Source organism: Thunnus albacares, chromosome 5, assembly GCF_914725855.1.
Source record: "Thunnus albacares chromosome 5, fThuAlb1.1, whole genome shotgun sequence".
In the NCBI taxonomy this organism is placed as follows: Eukaryota; Metazoa; Chordata; class Actinopteri; order Scombriformes; family Scombridae; genus Thunnus; species Thunnus albacares.
Genome location: NC_058110.1, coordinates 10,917,647 through 10,937,491, shown reverse-complemented (window position 1 = coordinate 10,937,491; position 19,845 = coordinate 10,917,647). Strand labels below are relative to the sequence as shown.

General features: G+C 39.5%; 1 protein-coding gene across 3 annotated transcripts in view; it reads left to right on the top strand.

The window, feature by feature from the left end:
* The window catches only part of nphp4 (nephronophthisis 4), a 168,273-nt gene that overhangs the window by 46,895 nt on the left and 101,533 nt on the right, over window positions 1–19,845 (top strand). For all 3 annotated transcript variants that reach the window (XM_044351856.1, XM_044351857.1, XM_044351855.1), the window contains exons 7-8: window positions 15,911–16,095; window positions 19,608–19,743. In XM_044351856.1, the coding sequence (XP_044207791.1) occupies window positions 15,911–16,095; window positions 19,608–19,743 (321 nt within the window). The remainder of the gene's footprint in view (window positions 1–15,910; window positions 16,096–19,607; window positions 19,744–19,845) is intronic.

Here is a 19,845-nt window from a genome sequence, read left to right as displayed (position 1 = left end):
TCTCAAGTACAATCTTTCCACAAAGCCTTCAAGATGACTGACAGTGAGCCCCCCCCCCCCCGATAGTGTGTGATACTTTAAATTAAGACCCTTGGCAAACATGAACTCAATAAATAGTTCCATCTATTAAAACTGCTTAGGTGGAATTAGGTGGAATTGGATGCTATTGAATGGGGTCCCCCAGGACCCAAATACATTAGTCTTTTTAAAAAACACCACTTAAAACAGAAACAGAAAACAGTGATATGAAATCATTAGGAACAAATTGATTGACAAAGTCATGAAAAATTGGAATGATAGAATAAAGCACCTGTGAGATATGATGAAAAGTAAACCTCTGGGGTCTGCAGGTACCCCAGTCAGCAGGATAAATTTAAATACAAATGGTAGAAAGTAGGCCACAACTTCCTTTAACACTGTGAGGTAAGTGACATGTTAGCGTGAATAATTTTCTCATTTTGGCGTTCGCAGTTTTTTTTTTTCAATCTTTTGTGAGATTTTCTTTCAAGGTCTTCACAACCAGCCTAAGTTGCGTAGATTAGTTAAGTGTTCCAGACTTTTATAACTTCAGCGGTATGACGACATTCTCACGTCTGTGAGAGGTGTTAATACATGCAGAAGTCAGCTTGATTGCAGCTTTTAATTAAAGCGTGCGTGTGAGAGAGACACATACACGCAGACAGAGAAAGAAAAAGAGTGTGTGTGTATGTGTGTGTGTGATCTGTGTGTGACCTTTAAAAGTGTGACTCCAGCTGGATTGTCATCAAGCTGTCTCTGAAGTGATGCTGACACCTCACCCGCCAACTCAGTTTTACTGTTGTGTGAGTGAATGTGTGTGTGTGTGTGTGTGTGTGTGTGTGTGTTTGTGACTCCATGCCAGTGTGTCTGTGCTTAAATTGGTATCGAGGCAGAAATGGAGTGACAAAAATGAAGAGGAATGGGATGGCAGATGAATGTACAGTGCAGCATGAGACGAATCCTTTATGCTGCCTGCTACTCTGACATACAGTCTTCACATAATCTCCCCTTAAGTATTTCTATTTTTAGCCCGACAAACTATCACAGTGTGGCTTCTTTTTACAGTCCACTCTCCCATATATTACAGAAGAAGTGCCCCAGTTGATGTGCTTTTCATGTGAACTACTGTATCTACTTTCCATAGCATACTTTAATGAGCACGAAGCTTATTTGAACTCTGGTCTTGAACTTTTCAAAACACATCCTGACCTCCATTTAAAAAAGCTAACATTCATCTTTAGGGTCCCTTGAACATGTCTGCCTTCCCCAAGTTTGAGTGAAGCCAGAGGCGACGTCACCTCAAATGACCTGTAGCAATCGCACACCTACATCTTCAATAAAATCTATTACTCTTGATAAAAGGGTCTGAGATCTTGTCAGAAATTATGTAACATCTTGGCTTGTGATCAAAAGAATGGGGAGAACAGAAGACGATGAAGAGGAGGAAAGGAGCAGCTGAGGACCGATGCCACGCCGCAGGCAGAACAAAACGCCTTAGGCTGATTTAATGAATGGAGAAAGACTCTGCCAACAAAGCTCCAGGAAGTTTTCATTTGTCCTAAAAGAGGAAAACTCGCTCAAAGTAGGACTGCCCCTGTGGATGTGGTACTATAAAAAAAAGACAAAGGAGGTTGAACATTTCAGAAATAAGAGGTGTCTCGCACATTGTTCTCTAAGGACACCGAGTTTGGCTGCACGTCCAAATGTGCCAGCTGAGTGCCTCCTCCTTATCATAATTAGGCCTGTAACCACTATAACCGATGCAGTACAAAGGAGTGGGGTTTAATGCACTTGGCTCACATCAAATATTCATGAAATGCAGGTCTTCGTAATGATTGACGATCCAATGATTCGACGAAATAGACTGCGACTGGTTATAGACCCTATAAGTCAGATAAGACAGAGATTTCACAGCGGTTGAAAGGGAAAGATAGCTTCATAAACTTTAAAAGTCTGGGAGTCATTGCTTTTTTTCTTTGTGTGAAGACCTAATTGAACAGCGTGACCTCCAAGAGACAGATGAGAGAAATGTGAGATTTCATTGTACACACTAGGGGTGTGCCCGAATACAAATACATTATTCGGCAAAGCACAAATAGTGGGTTTTTATGAATATTTATTATTTGTTAGTTACAGGTCTGTCTGCAATGAGGTGATGAGTAAAGTTGTAGCTCAGTAGTAAGCACAGTTGTCTATGATCTGGGAGACTCCAGTTTGAGACCTGGTGTGGGGACCTTCTTCGTAAGGTAGTTTATTCATGAACATTTATTGTAACACTTGAGTTTTCTAGAATTAAATGCATAATAAAAGAAACAATAGGATTTTAAGCCTCTTTCCACTTTTATTCGAATACAAATACAAATAATTTTGCTGCCTCAACAAATACATATACAAATACAAATACTGGGCTTTCTGCACATCCCTAGTACAGACAGACCTGATATACAGTATTTACTGCATCAGTAGGATTCATCAATCACTAATCTTGACTATTGTTGGTTTTGCATTATTTAAAGGTCCAGTTTAAGAAATGTTAAAAGTGTTGATAAGCGGTGATAAACACAGTCACATCTGGTAATTCTTCATCATTTCCATGCCTTTTCTGTATTAAAGCATTACTAATATTTTCTGGGTACCATCATCATTGCGATCTAATGTAAATCTGTATTGGCTGTAAATTGCACATTGTGAATTCCAGATATTATCTTCTTCTATATTAGTGAGTATATGAGTTACCTGACCCTTATGATCCAGGGTGAACCAGACTTAAATAAGTCATAAACTCTGCAGTAAATGAAATGCTAGCCACCATGGTTAACTTGCTTCTTTCAGTGATGTTAGGAGCCCTGCCTTAAACTACTGACAGCTGAGCAGATGGCCACAAAAACATTTCTAACAAATTGGAGGAATTTTCTGACCAAACAGAAATGCTTCCGCTGGATCTTTAAAGAGAAACTTAGCTCCGCCTGAAAATCTCGTTTTTGCTTACATTCATCTTCTCACCTTGCTGCAGTGATGTAGAAGTGCACTCAAGCATGTTTCAGTACACAGTGACATCATTGTTGAGTGGAGTTACAGGTACAACAGAGTATGCTTCAGATGTGAGGTGAAACAGTTGAAACAGACTTGAAAGTGTCAACCAGCGAAGCAGTAAAACGCTACTTCTCAGCCTGGTTATCTTTAGTAAGTTTTAAGCTGTATCATGTCTGTGGCCATCTAAGAAATTTGACATTGATTCCAAAATGTTAACTCAATATGTATTACCTCCTTTTGTCAATTGTCCTCACACTATTTTTGTATCTTGCAACTAGTTTTTGGTTAAAGGATACTGCTTGTAATGTCCATTTATTGTTAACAAATCCCATAAAAAGATTAAAACAACCAATGAACTGGTCCTACTAAATATTTTACTGTGTATCCAAAGCCTGGTGTCTCCTATTCCACTGTGCCATAGAGTTAAATTCTTGTCCAAAACTATTACAAATATATTGGTGAGCCACACCATTGCACTGGATGACATGTTCCTTCATTACTATGAACCCGGCCACTGTACTTTATTTTGAGTCAGTTCCATATAAACCGCCCTGAGTGCCACAAACAGGATAGGGAAGCTGGAAAGATGATGTTGCTCTTTTCATGGAATTTGTTGATAACAAAAACAGCATTATAGACTCCAGCCTCATCCTTTGAGGTTATGATAATGCATGTTTGTGTCCTGTTGGTATTCATAACTGGACTGTACCAGCATTAGTGGAACCAACTGTACTACACTATAATGGGCTGATGGTGGTGTAGTATATGCAGCGGATCAAAGCAACATGTCTTATGCTCAGGGACAAGCGCGATGAAATAAGAAGGGAAATGGGAAGGCAGCGGTATGAGTGTGTGTTTGACTTAATATTTCGGGTTGTGAATTATGGGAGTGTTTCAGCAGTAGGGCAACAGTGATTTATCGGTGGAAGCGCTGTGCCAGTTAAAATCTGTTAAGGAGTAGGGGAGTGGGAGGATGAGAGCGGCATGCTAATGATGCTGCCACTGTTTCTTGCCATGGATGACTCACCCTCAATATGGGGGAGCTAACATCCACTGTGTGGGTAGCAATACACACACACACACACACACACACACATACACACACAAACACACAATCAGGAATGTAGATGACTTAAACCTCCCCTGTATGATTAGGCCCAAAGCCCAAAACATTCATGTAATGCACGCTCTGGTCCAACGCAGATTTGTTATGTAGATCACTGTCCTGACTGCTTTATCATCAATTGGTTAAAACTGACAAGTTAACTCCCAACCAGCATCTTCTCCATGACAATGTGAGAGATGAGTGAAAGTCACAAACCCTCAGAGAAGCATCTCAGAGAAGCAGCTTTTGTTTGCTGTTTTTTCAAAGATAAGAGAAACATGCCAGAGTTGTGTAACTCACTTGGTAATTGGCTTATACAAAACTCATTTGGGACATAATTTCACCTGCTTTCTCTCTCTCACACTCTCTCTCACTCTCTCTCTCTCTCTCACACACACACACACACACACACACACACACACACACACACACACACACACACACACACCCCTTGAGATGACAGTTGCCATCTGTAGTTATTACTTTTACAGCAGCCTACACATTGATTTCACAAAGTACTGACACAAAAACTTACTGACAAATAGCTGACGGCTTTTAATGGTGCCACACAGAAAAAAATCTACTTTGTAAAAACTATGCCCAGCGTAGACGATGCGTGTCCACGCTGACACATTCTATCATAGTGACATCTGCCACGCCATTCACGTTGCTATGGTTACAAACTTACATTTACTGGCATGTTCCAAAAATATAAAAAAAGGTAGCACATCTCAAATTTCCAAGTCAAGGAGAACAAAATACTAAGATTTCACTTGTTTATTTGGCTCACATCACAATAGAAAAACGCCTACGTGGTTTGGCACAAAGACTTCTTCAGAGCGTTTGAAGTATACAGGTTCAATTTAGTCATATATACAAGGGCAGAGTTAATACACAGCTGGGAGTTGGACCCAATTATTTGGGAACCAATCACTTTTCTTATCCCATGGTTCTAGATACAAGGACCAATCACAAGTATTTAGTTTAATCTGATTAAAATCCCATTACATACAATATGAAGCTTCACAGGACACTATTTCTGACCAGCATTGATTCACTATTAAGAACATATACTAGATGGAAATAAAGGGACATATAGATTACAAACAGTCCTAACTAAGCATTGTAAGCTGAAGTCATCATTAAGTCCATTTGGTGTCATAGTATTGAGCGTGTATACCCAAAATATTTCTCTTTGGGCTAGTTTCTTCAGAACATCACCTTTTCTAGTAGACATCATGACTTTCTCAAACCCACAGAGTTTTAATGACGGGGGTGAACCATGATTTGCTTCAGCATTATGTTTTGCAATTGCATAATCCATACTGCCTGTACAGATTGCAGTTTTGTGCTCTGATATTCATGCTAGACCACAGGGACATGATAACATGTAAATCATGAGTTGACTTATATATTCCCGAAAAGGAATTTTCCTCCCAGTGTGGGAATGATTGAACAATTTCGTATTTGTTATATTGTTGCAGCAGGCACGGTTACCACATCTATTCATGCCAGTTGTTGTCAGCCATGTGGTCTTGTTTTGAGTCATATTTTTGTATATGACAATGTTTTTAATTGTGGGTGCTCTCCTGAACAAGGAAAGGGTTGGGGATTTGCAGAATGTACTTCAAAGATTGTTCTGCTTGAAGCACATGCCAGTGCCTCTTTTATTTGTAAAGCACAATGATTATATTCAGTAGAGAAACAAGCCTGGCTTGGATTTTTTGTTTTTTGCGTATTAGACAGGAGATCAGAGTGAGAGGTGGTGTTGCCCTGGTGTATGGTTTTCTGAATAGAGTTGGAGGCATCGCCTCTTTCCTTGGTAGCCATTACATTTACTGGCGCCAACCAATAAATTAAAAATGACTGCTGAGCTGAAGAAATGAAAATTAAATTACTCAGATTGTGAAACAAGAAAAAATATTGAACTGTACAGTAAGTAAATGCATATTTTAGTATGCAAAAAAAACAATGCCATAACTAATAAGAAAAAACAAGATGTCTGGCAGATGATAACGGCGGCAGTCCTGTCAGTGGAGGGAACGTAATGCCAAACTCCGTTTAACAATCTGTCGGTTAAATGTCGCTGTGTTAACCAGAGAAAATATATGTTGGTTGGAAAATGAAATAAATGTTTTAGGCCTAATTAATTTATTGTGGTCTTGTGGTGGATTCGGCACTATGGATATTCATCACGGAAAATAGGTTAGTTTCTTGTACTGGTCCACACAGATATGCTTCCTACTTTGCATTAGTTGGTGCTAATGGGCGGTTTTAGGAAGAGATGATTGTGGAAGCAAACATGCACCAGTTGTCAAATGTGAGTTTATTATTTGATTCTTTTATAAACAATGGTTTATTTAAGCTAAATTATTTAAGACTTTTCACTTTACACCTTTGACTAAGTGTCAGACATAGTTCTACGCTTTGTCACAGGTTGTAAAATGTGGTATTAAGTCTATGTAGGGCTTGAGGCACATTTTACGAACTGCTGTACATCTAACTGTTGCAGCCGGCCCCCGATGAACTCTGTCTCAATTGGATCAGATCCATTTTGTTATCCAGTGAGCGAATGTTGACCAGAAAGAGCGATGGAATGGCTTGGCTGGTCCTGTTAGCTTTTAGCTTTGCTAACAGACCGGCCCGCTAAACGCTCTTCTGCTTCTGCGCACACCGCTTCCTCTTTTCTCTGAGCCGTTGTAGTCTGCTACGCCAGTCCACTGCCTCAGGGTCTGTCCTCAAGAGCTGCTGAGTGCCATTCTAAGCTTCAGTGGAAGTGAGGCGGGCGAGTTGTTGATAATATTCAGAAGTTCGGTTGGGCTGTACCTTCTTAGTCTAGTTGCACTGGTCGAGTTATCTACACACTTACTCCCGTTAAGAGAAGAGTCTCTAACACTCTTTACACCATAACCAGGAGCCAGAGAAGCTGCCGCACTGCTGCGCGCCACCATGAATATATTCATAGATTCTGGACTTTTTAATGAGGGAGAAGGATCTTCCCCATTTTAAGGATTTTAAAGTGGTAATTATACTTGTTTGCTGAAAAAGCATATCAGACACACATTGCAAACAGAGTATCTTTATATATCTTAATACATGTCTGGAAAGGATCTTTAATTACTCATAAACACCAGCAGTTCTTGTGAAACATTATAAAGATCATCTCTGTTTGTATGCCGACCTGTGACAAATCCTTCAATGTTTGTCTCTTTCAATTTAACCCTCACGTTTTCTGACTTTACTGTCTCGTTATTTATGTTCTCACAGACGTTGATGCTGTAGGTGTTAAAGTACTTATAGTTGCTAATTAGGTTTTCTTCTTCTGATATCATTAAAAGTCCAGCTCGCGTGTCTGTCCCCTGCAGAACCCAGTCTAATAAAACCTTGATATTTAGACAGTGCTTTTGTATTTTATTGCAAGATTAATAATGTGGTTGCTGCAGATCTCAGTTTCCTGAGCATGCATAAGCGTGCAGCTTTGTGGACATGCACAAACACACACGTGCACACATAACACACACACACACACACGCACAGTGCATCCACCCTATATGTGTGCACTCACACACAAATAAGCATGAGACTGGGCAAACAAAATATAATGAGATAATACGGATAATAAAAGGAAATAAAAGGGAACATTATTAATTATGTTGTCAAGATAAGTAAGAAAAGATGTAATTAGCCTACGAGTCAGAATCATTTAAATGGTTTTGCTGATTATATATTTCAGCTGAACTCTGCTTTGGCAGACATGAACAAGGAGACATTTTCCTCTCAGTGAGATGATGATGACACATGATAGCTGTGTTATTCATGTTTGGGCCAGACATGTGTAGTTGGATTTATCTGGGCTCCATATTTTTGTGAGATGATTTTCTTTCCTCTAAAGAATTGGTAAAGCAATAGGTCTGTCTTGCTGTGAGGATGCTGCGTCCGACAATATCAGTAACTTTTCAAAACAAACACTGCAAATGGTTTTGAGTCTGGAGCTTTCTTTTTTCATTCTTTACACAACTACTTGTGCCACTTTTTGTGTGTACAATTGTGTGAAACACTATGAATGGCAGTATACCTGCGTCTTTAGTGTCCTCTGATGGTCTAAATGCTACAATTCTCAGCAAAACAAAACTTTTGGGGGGATTTTATCGCATAAAAATGGCCAATGGTCAAGAGTTGGGCTGCAATTGAAAAAGATTTACATTATAGACGGATCTCTTTAATATTGATTTGATCAATCAATTTAAGATTTGATTAATAAAATGAAGGAACATACTCAAAAATTCTCATCAGTTTCTCACAATCCAGCCTACAGGGGTGACTTGTTCCCACGTAGAGCTGCAACCAATGATTATTTTCATTATTGATTAATCTGATTTTTTCCAATTAAGTGATTGATTATTTGGCCTATAAAAAAGGAAAAAAACTGCTCATCACAATATCCTAGAGCACAAGGTGACATCATTATACAGTCCAAAACCCCAAATGATTCAATTCACTGTAATGTAAGACCAAGAAAAACATATAAGAAGCTGGAATAGTCAAATCTTTGGCAAAATAGTTACCGATTAATTTTCTTTCAATCAACCAATCGACTGGTCATTGCATCTCTCAAACATTTCTCTTTCCAAAGATGCTAATTTTGCTTTTTCTGTCTTGGGATGTGAATGGCAATAACAGGTTTTAGAAGCCTTTATTGGGACTAGTGACCCTGTTATTGATCAGTGCCACGAACCTCTGTCATGACCATTTATTAAGTCCCTACTCTGTGATTACAGGGTCAAGATCCATTTGCTGTCTGGAGCTTCACATGTCCCAGTTGGAGCCATTAAAGAGAGTTTGCTCTCTCACTTCATCTCCTGCCCTTTGAGCACAAAGAAATAACCTTCAGAAACTAATTTATCCTCCTCTGAAAATCTACCCTCATTTTCCCCAAACTCGCACAATGAGGCAGCTGCCGCCTGCTCTCCATTTCTCTTCCAACTGCTATTATTTCAAAATTCGCTCTAAACGACTTTCTTTCTTTTTCAGCAGTTCCGTTTTATTCAAATGACAGTGTCTCAACTAAATCAATTTTGCTTACTAATATTTCATCCTCACCCTTCTCTCTCCCGCTGCTTCCCCCAGCAGTCGGACCACTAAATTGAATCAAAGAGAATCTTTGTTGTTACGATGATAATGCCATTTTCAGGTGTGAATACTCAACAGAAGAAATAATCCTTCACTTCTGTACTTAAGAGATTTTTTTTTTTGACATTTTAGTTTGGTTTGAAATTGAGATGATGGGAGGAAAAAAAAAACCCTCCAACGTAGATAAAAACTCAAATGAGTCTACGTTAATACCATTCATGAGGACTGGAATCAAATACAAAACTCTTCAGCAAACATTTTGCACTACGATCCTCCACAGTAATATATTGCCATTCTTTTCTGTAGGGTTTTTCTTTCCAAGATAAGGTTTATTTTCCCACTAGAGCACTTTATCACCAGCACAGATTTAAAAGGAATATGGCCATTTTTCTTTGAGATTGCAGACACGTTAGAAATGTGGATTTCACAGTTTAAGAAACATTTCTGTTAAGCCCTCAAGGCTGCGTTGTTATAAAGGCGGCTTTGACTTGCTCTTGATGCACTGAAGACTAACAGCCATGATGGTAACCATCACAGATAATAGTGATGCACTGGCTTCAGTACATTTTCTTTCAGTTTAAAGTGTTTTTTTTTCTTTTCTTCTAACAGGAAATGGATGGTTAAGCAAAATGTTTCCCTTTTACAACGCCCACACTAGGGTGACTCCTCTAATTGGGAGACAAAAAAACCCACCACCAACTCATTTCCTACAATGCTCTGCTTTTGTTTACTCTGTTAACAAAGCTCTAAAACAAACTGCCTCCAAAAGCATGCAAATGAGTATCATTCTGCCTCCCCCTTCCTTTTCTTTTAATGATACAAACAGCAATTTAGGCATGTTAGCCCCGAAGAACTTGCGCTTTCTCTAACCCAGGTGTCAAGTGTCCATTATGATCGCTGAAGGGACCGCGTTGATTGGTTACGCTGCCACTGCCTGGTTTAGCAATTCTAGAAGCAAGATCCGTGAGGAATATCACAAATATGACATAAAAGCAGGAGACAACAAGCTTATGTGTGTGTGAAAGTGAGAAAGACACACCCACGTGGCACCGGTGCGCTCATCACTCAGAAAAGTCCCTCTTCTGTGACTCTGGAAATGGAGTATAATTTAACTTGGGGGCCATTTCATTGTTCCCTTTAAGCTTCTTAGCTCTAAAATATTCATATTTTCAGGCGAGGGAGGAAGAAATCTGTGACGGCAGCAGACAGAGGCAAGAGGGAGAAGAAAGAGGATAGTGAGCAAGAGAGGTAGGGAGTGAGTGAAACTGACGGAGTGAGAAAAAAGAGAAATGAAATAAATGAAAGAGAAACTTGGAGGGGGGGGGCGGGGAGAGGGATGCAGAGAACAGAAAGCTGCACTTTTAACTGATGTTCTCTTATAAACAACTTTCTAACTGTCTTTCTTTTATTTTCTCTCTGAAACAATTCATGGCATATACCTGTCCAACAAGAGACAAAGCCATTTTTCCCTGTCATCTTCCTCAGCACTGGCTACAGTGGAGGTAGAAGGTGAGAGGAGACAGACTCTGAAGGAAAAGACACAATCATAATTATAATCTGGATGACACTGAAAGCAGTTATTTACAGATATGTTGTCATACTTCAGCCACTTGCCGCTACTGTGATTTTTGTCGGATGTCAATTTAAAGACAATATAATGTTTACGTAGAAAACTATACACAGCTAATTTACACAAGCTGTATGAAATGCAGCAAGCCCACCATTATATGACAAACTGTAAGACACGATAAAGTGAGATAACACAGAACTGTATTAACACTGGAAGAGGAAATAACATGAAAACAGTAGGAATAAGAATTGAACCAGTGGATTGTTTTTGATGGTAATAGTGAATGATAATTATTCAGTTGTAGATTTGTACTGTTTCCAGACCCACAACTCTGATTTTCAAAGAAAATTGAAGAAACAACTGAGCCAATGAGAGCCAGAATCCGTTCCAAACAAAAACAAGTATGGGCAAGAGTGACGCAGCTATATATCTATTTCTTGATCAGCAAAAAATGAACTGCTCCCGTAGCCTCTGTGTTGACCGAGCAAGACATTGACAGACGAATGCAACAGTCACCACTGATTGTTAGGGTGAAAAAAACCCTCCTACCAAACAGGAAACAGCTGAAGGTCCTGATAGTCTGCGATTTTGGGCTGTCTGAAACAGTCATAAGAGGAACCTGGTGAAATTGTTGTCAGTCCAAAAGTAGATAGTTTGACATGTACATCAGATCGAGAAAATAATCTGTAGATTAATCAATAATCATAAAAATATTGTTTGTTGCAGCCCTAGGCCAGGCAGATGCAAATTGTCACATCAACTGTATTACATGAAATGAAAAAAACAGACAAACAAAAATAAAAAAACACTACATGATTTAAATATCTTGATGAAGTATTAGTTAGTTAAACCTTATTTATGCAGGAAGTCTCATTGGGATCAAGATATCTTTTACAGGAGAGACCTGGGAATTCAGTCACATAAAGTGGTGAGTTAATCTGGTATGTAAATATGTAATTGTGAATATGTAAATAAGTGACAAGTCCTGATATTAAAACCTTGTTTGTGTCTCTTCAACACAATCAGCTGTCAACAAGAGAGTTCTCTTGTTCCCCTTTTTCATTTGCAACACCTCACCTTAACCATGTAGCACACACGCAGGGATTTGATGCATGTTGTTTGTTTTTCATCATTTTCTCACGTAATTAGTAATTATCCTGCTTGTCACGGTGCATGCACCGTGCATGCGGTTGAGTCTCGGATTGAAACGTGTGATGTACGCTCCTCTGTGACGGTACATCTTAGTCTTGGCACTCAGACAGCAAACGTTAATTGAATGGAGCCTTAACCTATGTGATCCAGCTGGAAGATGGTTATGTAACACTCCCAAAGCCAAATGAGAGCTGACACGATTTAAACAGACTATACATAGAGCATTGAATCAGTGAGTCAACACGTCCTCTTATCGGTAAATAAAAAATAAACTTTCACATAACACACCACAGTGGCCCTGTAGACAAGGCCTGCTGGGTATTCATTATGAAAACTTGGCATATCAATTGTGATTTCCTACCTATCTCGCTTCTGTTCTTGAGTTGCCACAATTGTACAAATATGTAACCAGCAGCTAGTTCTTTCTTGCCACAAAATCTAGCACTTGAGATGAGAGGAGAGGTTTTACTGGAGATATTTTTAGAAAGCAAAGGAAGGAATCACTTGAAGTTATGACTGGAAAACCTTATCATCCATCATCCATCCTCATCAAAAAAAGCAAAATAAAGTACACCACTGAGCACATATCGGCCGTTGCTTGTAAGTGAGAGTGTGAGCGACAATAACAAGAGGAGGGTAGATAGTAAACAGCCAGACAGAGGAACGGATGGAGAGGGATAGAGTCTGTCAGTGCAGAAATGTAAAATGAGGAAAGCAGCAGCGAGCACTGGTGTATGTGGGCTGTACAGTAGCCACGCAGGCAAGGCTGCTGCTCCTGCTGTTGCTGCTTTAAAAGAAAAAAACCTAAAGCTGAATTGATATGCTAATTTGATTGAGAAGGTGTGGGTGGATATGGAGAAGGTTTTAAAGCAGCGAGAGGGACAGAAAGAGAGAATGGTGAGAGAGGAGAAGGAATAAAGGGAGAGTGGGAGTGAGAGATGTGACGAGAGAATGAACGAAGAAGGAAAAGATTGAAATGAAACAAATGGGAAGGAGTGGGATGTGAGGTGAGCTTGGCATAGCTCTGCAATTTGAGGTTAGAAAGTTACAGTCAATCACTGAGCACTTGTCTGTCATCTTTGCATTAGCAACAGCAGCTACAGGGTGGCAGTTCTGTCTTCACCAGAGCCTGTTGACACATTGACTTGTTTTTTAAACTTTTGTTAATTAGCACATGCAGTATATTTTGAAAGAGAAAATAACCATGATCTTACAATATAACATACAATTATGTCATTAAAGGATAACTCCAGTTCATTGCAACTTGGGTTTTATTTTCATATTGCTGTCCATCATTTCTATCAGTTATAATAACATTGCCCTGATTGATCAGATTGTAAACAAGCACTTTCTTTGGAATTGAAAGTGAGAACACCCACAATGTCAGTAATAGTCCAGCATCCAAACAGCAAGGCACAACTACAGTAAGTGCCAGGGATCTGCAGAGGGCCCAGTATTTGTATTTGTATCTGTATTTGTTGAGGCAGCAAAATTATTTGTATTTGTATTTGTAGCTTTATCTCTGTGGAACACCCCCAACTCTGGGAGTGATGTCCAAATTAGGCAATGTGCGTCATGTAGCAGGTGGATGTGACTCCCCTCGTCGAGACCTGTTGATAGACGAAACAGCGGAGCAGAGGAGAGAGACTGAGATAGCGATGTAACTGACCTACGTACTGATGTTTGACATGTTTTTTTTTTTACTTCTTGAAAACAAGTAATTTTAAAATATTTGTATGAAACAAATATTCATAATAAACCCACTATTTTGCTTTCCCGAATAACATATTTGCATTCGGGCACACCCCTAGTAAGTACAGTAGGTCAAAATTAAGCTGGTTGATCTATAAACTGATGAATGTTTACAATGAACTGTTTTACAGTTGGTTAGTGTTTTAAGTTTGATTTAACTGGGGTGTATTTGTCTAAATGATCATGTTTCTAGCTCCATCTGACTTCTTTTTAGTGATGTCTCTGTGTTTCCAGATCTCAGCATTTAACTTGGTGAGTAAAAGGTAGGGCTGGGTGTTTGAAAATTTTCACTACTACTGCACTTTTTCATGATACCTTATTTTGAGAAATACAAACATTTTTTTCTGCAAAATGTTTTTTTGTCTTGCAGAATTAGTGGAATTTAGTTTTTTTTAACATACTTGGGGTGTAGCGTAACAAGCTCTAAACACGACACTGACATATTATCACCGTAGTAAGTTTCCATGCCGAATGCGTTAGCGAGCTGTTGCCTATCTGCACACCCAGCAGACATAACATGATGATTCAGCTTTTGCCTTTGTGTGTCCATCTCTTTTGTATCGTCCTTAAACTTAGCAAAATTAACACCATCATGATGATACACACAACAAGTTCACACGTACAGTAAACGGGAAGTGTTTAGAGAGACTGTTAGTGGGGCTCAAACAATACAGGTTTTGATAGCTGAGACCATATTCATATTTATAACAATGTTGATGCCTAAATATTAAAGTTTTTCTTTTATTTTTCTTCAGATAGAAATGTGCCTGAAAGAGGATTCAGTTGATAAGATGCTAAATCTCTCTAAAATATAACTCATTAATAGTGTGGCAAGAAGTGCAAGAGTGGTGCAAGAGGGAGTGTTTGATCACTGACAGACAGTCTATCAGGGTGCACAATGACCTGAGGTTGGTGTTAAGAGATAATTGGGACTAGCTGTCACTGAGTTCCTGTAATTGCCACAGTAGAGATCTGTAGAGGAGATGTCGTCAGCCTTATTATTAGTAACATAGTTTTTATGTTATTTTTAGTATTAGAATATGTTTTCTTAATGGAGTATTTTTGAAACATCCTCCTCACTAGCAAACAAACGCATATATGAGATAGAAAACCTAACCTCTGCGGTGTCATTTATTATAACAGTTGTTTTTTATATTTAGTCTACATGATCTCAAGTCACATCTACAATCCCTCATCATTCTCACATAATTTCATGACAATAGTATATGGACATCCGAATTACTCCATCATTTGACTGAGCTTCTCATCTCAAAACTGTTAAACTGTGTATTAATCTGTGGCTACAACAGCCTCCTTTCTTCTGGTAAGACTTCCACAACATTTTAAAACCTGGCTGCAGGGATTTTCTCCCATTCAGCCATGAGAGCATCAGTGAGGTCGAACTTGGAAGACAATTTCTTTATGTACCTCGCCTTGTTCATGCAAGGGGGAACTGTCAGGTTGAAACAGGAAGGGGCCTCCTCGAAACCATTGGAAGCACACCATTGTTTAAAATATGAATGCGTGCTGTAGCATTAAAAGACTACTCAAGTACCGATTTAGCATTGCACTCGTATAACACCGTCGGACTCACGGTGGATAGCTCTTAAGAAAAAAGATGATGCAGCAGAGGCAGAGATATTGTCTTTTTTATTACACACTTTCTTTTTCTGTATCAAATCTTGACACCTGCATTACCCGCAATGCAACTTGACCGGCAACAGTTCGGTTCAGAGATTCTAACTGTGTTTTACTAGTGGCGGTTAAAGTAGCCTCAAGTAGAGATGAGGAGCGGGCTACAGAGGTCTGGTGAGTTTATTTCTTTCTAACTTCACACCAGAGTTTTTTCATTTTCTGACTTCTTTAGTCTTCAGCTCCAACCAACATTGCCTAAAGTAATGTCACTTGAAACAATGTTGGACTGCAAATTTATCAGACTTCACGCCCATAAAAGGCTTTACACAGCTTTTTTAAACAAATGCAGTAGTACTTCTCAAGACCTGATGAGTGAAATTTGTGTGTTTTTCTTATTTGGAATAGCCTAAACCATGAAAAATCCTGTGATTAAAAAGTGCCTAAAAGCATGTGGACAGGTGGTGAATTTTCCATTTGTGTAGTAACACAGTCTTCTCCTTCTCACTGATTCTCAGAAGCAGCCAGGACCAGAGGGTACATCGAGAACAGTTGTCATTCAGGAAAGGAGGCTCCACGTTGGGGTCCACAATGGATGGTGTTTCCTTGAGAAGCCCCAAGTGGTGGTTCTGGAGCCCTTTGCCTCAGGAGTCAGAGGGCGAGCAGACAGCGCCTCCAAACAGAGCACCCTGGCCAAGGACAGGTGAGCAGAGTAAAAACACATGTATGTGTCTGCAGTGGAGCTGTTACTGTAGGCTACACACCTGGTGGAGCATAATTCTGCTGTCAGACAAAATCCACTGATGTGCAGAAATATTTTCAGGAGTGCTTATTTTTATGGTATTTCATCAGCCTCTCCAGGTGCTGGTCCTTTTGCTGATAGGTGAGTGATTGAAAGTTTATCCTGTTAAGCCAACAAAAAGTGTGTTTTTGAAAGAGGCAAGGTTGGTGTGGATTTCACTGGCGTATAATGTTGGTTGGGTAATGTCTGGAAAAAGTGAAACAAACCAACTTGTATATTCTTCTTCTATTATTAATCACTGTGATGACTGGCTTTTCACACTGCCTTCAAGTGTGGCCGTTGGGAACAGCTAAACACTTTTGCCTTCTGACGTGGTTGGACTACACGTTGTACAAAGTAGTTCTTTTCTGGCATAGCCTGACTCATAATCATACACGCAAACCTAGAAATGGGTGACAAATTAAAGGAAAATTCTTTAATTCTAGAAACTCCGGAAAAAATCTGAAAAAAACCACCACCAAACAAGGCATATCACCTAACAGCAATTTATAATGATAATCTGAACAGATGGCAGTTTTAAAGGGTGCAGGAACTTTTTAAGGATACAGGTTTGGATTAAAGTAAAGAGCAATTAAAGTCCAAAATATGACGCTTTCAGTTCAATAAGTTATTCTTCTATTCTAATATGTACACCATGTGAAAATTGAGGGGATTACTTTAAGTACAGCACAAACCTTTACTGCCCTGACCTGCATCTCTGTACCGTGTTAGATTTATCATCTACCAGGTTTGATTTTGTGAGAAATCAGTGGAAAGAGATTTCCACCAGCACAGCACTATAGTCGCTGCTAAAACATAATATTGTACAAATGGCACAAATCCTACATCAGGTTTATCACCAACATTCGGTGAACAGTTAACTGTGAATCAAAGGTTATCAGTCCACCAAATTGCATCCAATTCAAATGAAACTTGCTGAGTTGCAATAGACAGAACACCTTCACCTGTATTCATGCAGGCAAACACACATTCACATTTTAAATGTAATCTCTTAAGGAACGATAACACTATGTTTATATGTTGTATTTAACTTTGTAAGTCGTCCACTGACCTCGCTCAAGGAACAATTACTGTATGTTAGATAAGGCATCACATGTCCTAACCCAACCCCAGCCTCATAATTTACACACTATCCCATGCCATACAGGCGCCACCCTTATAAAACAGCCTTGTAATACATCCCAAAGCATGCAAGTACTTCATAACCAATCAAAGAGATACGGCTCCTGCTGCACTTGCCCCTGGGTTTTATTGAGACATCATGACACTCAATGCTAACCTTGTCAAAGTGGATCTGCTGGTGTAAGGTCAGCAGTGTCTGCCTTGCATCAGCAGTAAAACACTTGAATTGGACGGTTTTAGCAAGTCAGACTCACATCAAAGCCAGCGAGGCACAGCAACCAGAAAATGAGCCCTAGGTGATGGTGGGAGAGAATTTTGCTGGTTCATCACCTGTCACAAAGTGATCCCAAATCAGATTTTAGGTCAACCATCAGGATAATTGTCAAATTTCATGTATGAGAAACAATAAATAAAACGAGTTTATCCTCAGAGGGGTCCATGTGGAATTAAAGTTCTGAAATACAGGTAGATTTAGACTACAGGTATCCACAGATTCAGGTCCTCGAGATCAGGGCTGGTCACTGCATTTTGTTCATGGACCAGTAGCAGCTGTGAAAACATCCTCAGCTCCTTTGAGTTTTGTAACGCATTGTGCTCTGGGCGCGCCAGCTGTCAGAAATGCCCTATTATGCCCCTTTAAATCACTGGAAACATTTCCTACCAACACAAGTAAACAACAGCCAGCATTTTCAATTAATGAACTGCCAGAGTTTATCAGCAAGCCGTGTGAGCAACACTGCTTCGAGTTGAAAAAATGTTTTGTGCCTATTTTAGTGACATTGTGAAGGTGTATCATGCCTCTAAGTTGAACATTTTGTTCTTGCGAGTGATGAAGAGAGAATGTGTGAATCCTGCCACAACAGATCCACACTAACATGTTTCCCTCCACAGACATTATGCAAAGTACCACAAAACTACTGAACTAAATATTACAAGAAAGATTTCAAGAACAGCTGTGAGGCAGGCTATACTTTCTCACTTAGTAGAGTTTCAGAGTGATATAGTGGAGAAAAGTTTGAGATGTTGGTGTGCTCTTTGCAGCTGTAATGTAATGAGCATGTAAACATGCTGGTAGTTCCCATTTTCTTATTGTAAAACCAGTCCAGTGCTCAAATGTGTCTTGCCTTAATGATGTCCACTGTGAGGGGTTTGAAGAAATGTGTTTTTGCTGACAGAACTGTCTGCAAAATACTTAATTGGTTGAAAGCATAATGGTGTGCACACACGCTGTCAGTGGCCATTTATGGCAGAAGCCACTGCGTACACTGGATGTGTTTTATGATATTCTTCCACGCCTTTCTGTCAGTGTAAGAAAGGTGTGCACGGTAAGAAAGGTCAGTATGATTAGGTGGGCTATTTTGTACAGTTTTATAAATGATGCTTCTGGTTATGAGTAAAAGAAACAATCAGCCTTTAAAGACAATCTCTGTACATACACTTAGTGTCAACTGTTGACACTGTACGTCAGACACTAGCTGATGTGGTACTTATGTGGATGATTATATTGGGTGTCTCACAAGCATGAGCATGTGTGCACAAACATGCAAATGTATAATCAACACAATCACACACTAACCAACAATCTGTACTCAGTTACTGTATTATATGAATAAAAAAAAATCGTCATCATCATCCAAATAATTCCTAACATTACATGTTCTGCACTTTTATGTATTCTTTGAAGAAGAAAATGTAAAAGCTGTTTAGTACAATAACACCAGTGCAGGCAGTAATTATGACGTTTGTCTTTTTTTGGGCGCTGCCAGTGAAAGCTGACAGTCTGTCTTGCTTGTGCTTCTTTGCCTGGTGCTTCCAGACAGCACAGAAAGAGAGAAGAAATGAAAAAAAAAAAACAAAAAAAAACTGAAGTGCTCGCCTGCTCCATTCTCCAGAGAGTCCATGAAGCGGAAAAAGAAGAGGCGCTCGCCCCACCTCGTGACATGCCAGCGCTCCACAGTCTATGGTGTATGCAAACTGTGAATGACGAATACCAAGAGTGCTGTTCCACTGCTCACACAGGAGGCTGGTGCTTGCCAGGGAACATTTAGCAAACAAGTGTTAATCCTCCAACACATTGGTTTATTTTCCTTCAATAAAAAATCAAACTGTATTAAAAGAAATAAATGGACTCTTTACATTTTAGTGACGTATTGTCCTTAAACGATCGCTTTAAGTCACACAAATAATGTTTATGTCCCCCCTCATAGCTTTTTTTCTTGCATCTGTTTCTCTTAACACACCCTGCATTCCTTCACTGTGTGTGTGTGTGTGTCTCTTTTCTCGCTCCTCAGCTCGGCAACATCATCCCTCCCTCAGATGCTGGCTCTTCGCAGCAACCTGGAGATCCGGTTGACCAATCATCAGGCTTTAGCAGTTATCTTCCAGCTGGAGTATGTCTTCTCTGCTCCAATTGGCCGAGAGACTATGGTAAGAAAAACGCATATGGAATACACTAAATCCTGAACTGCAACCTAACATTAAAGCTGCAGTCAGACTGAAATCATCCTGGCGAAATTTACTCTTGTGGTG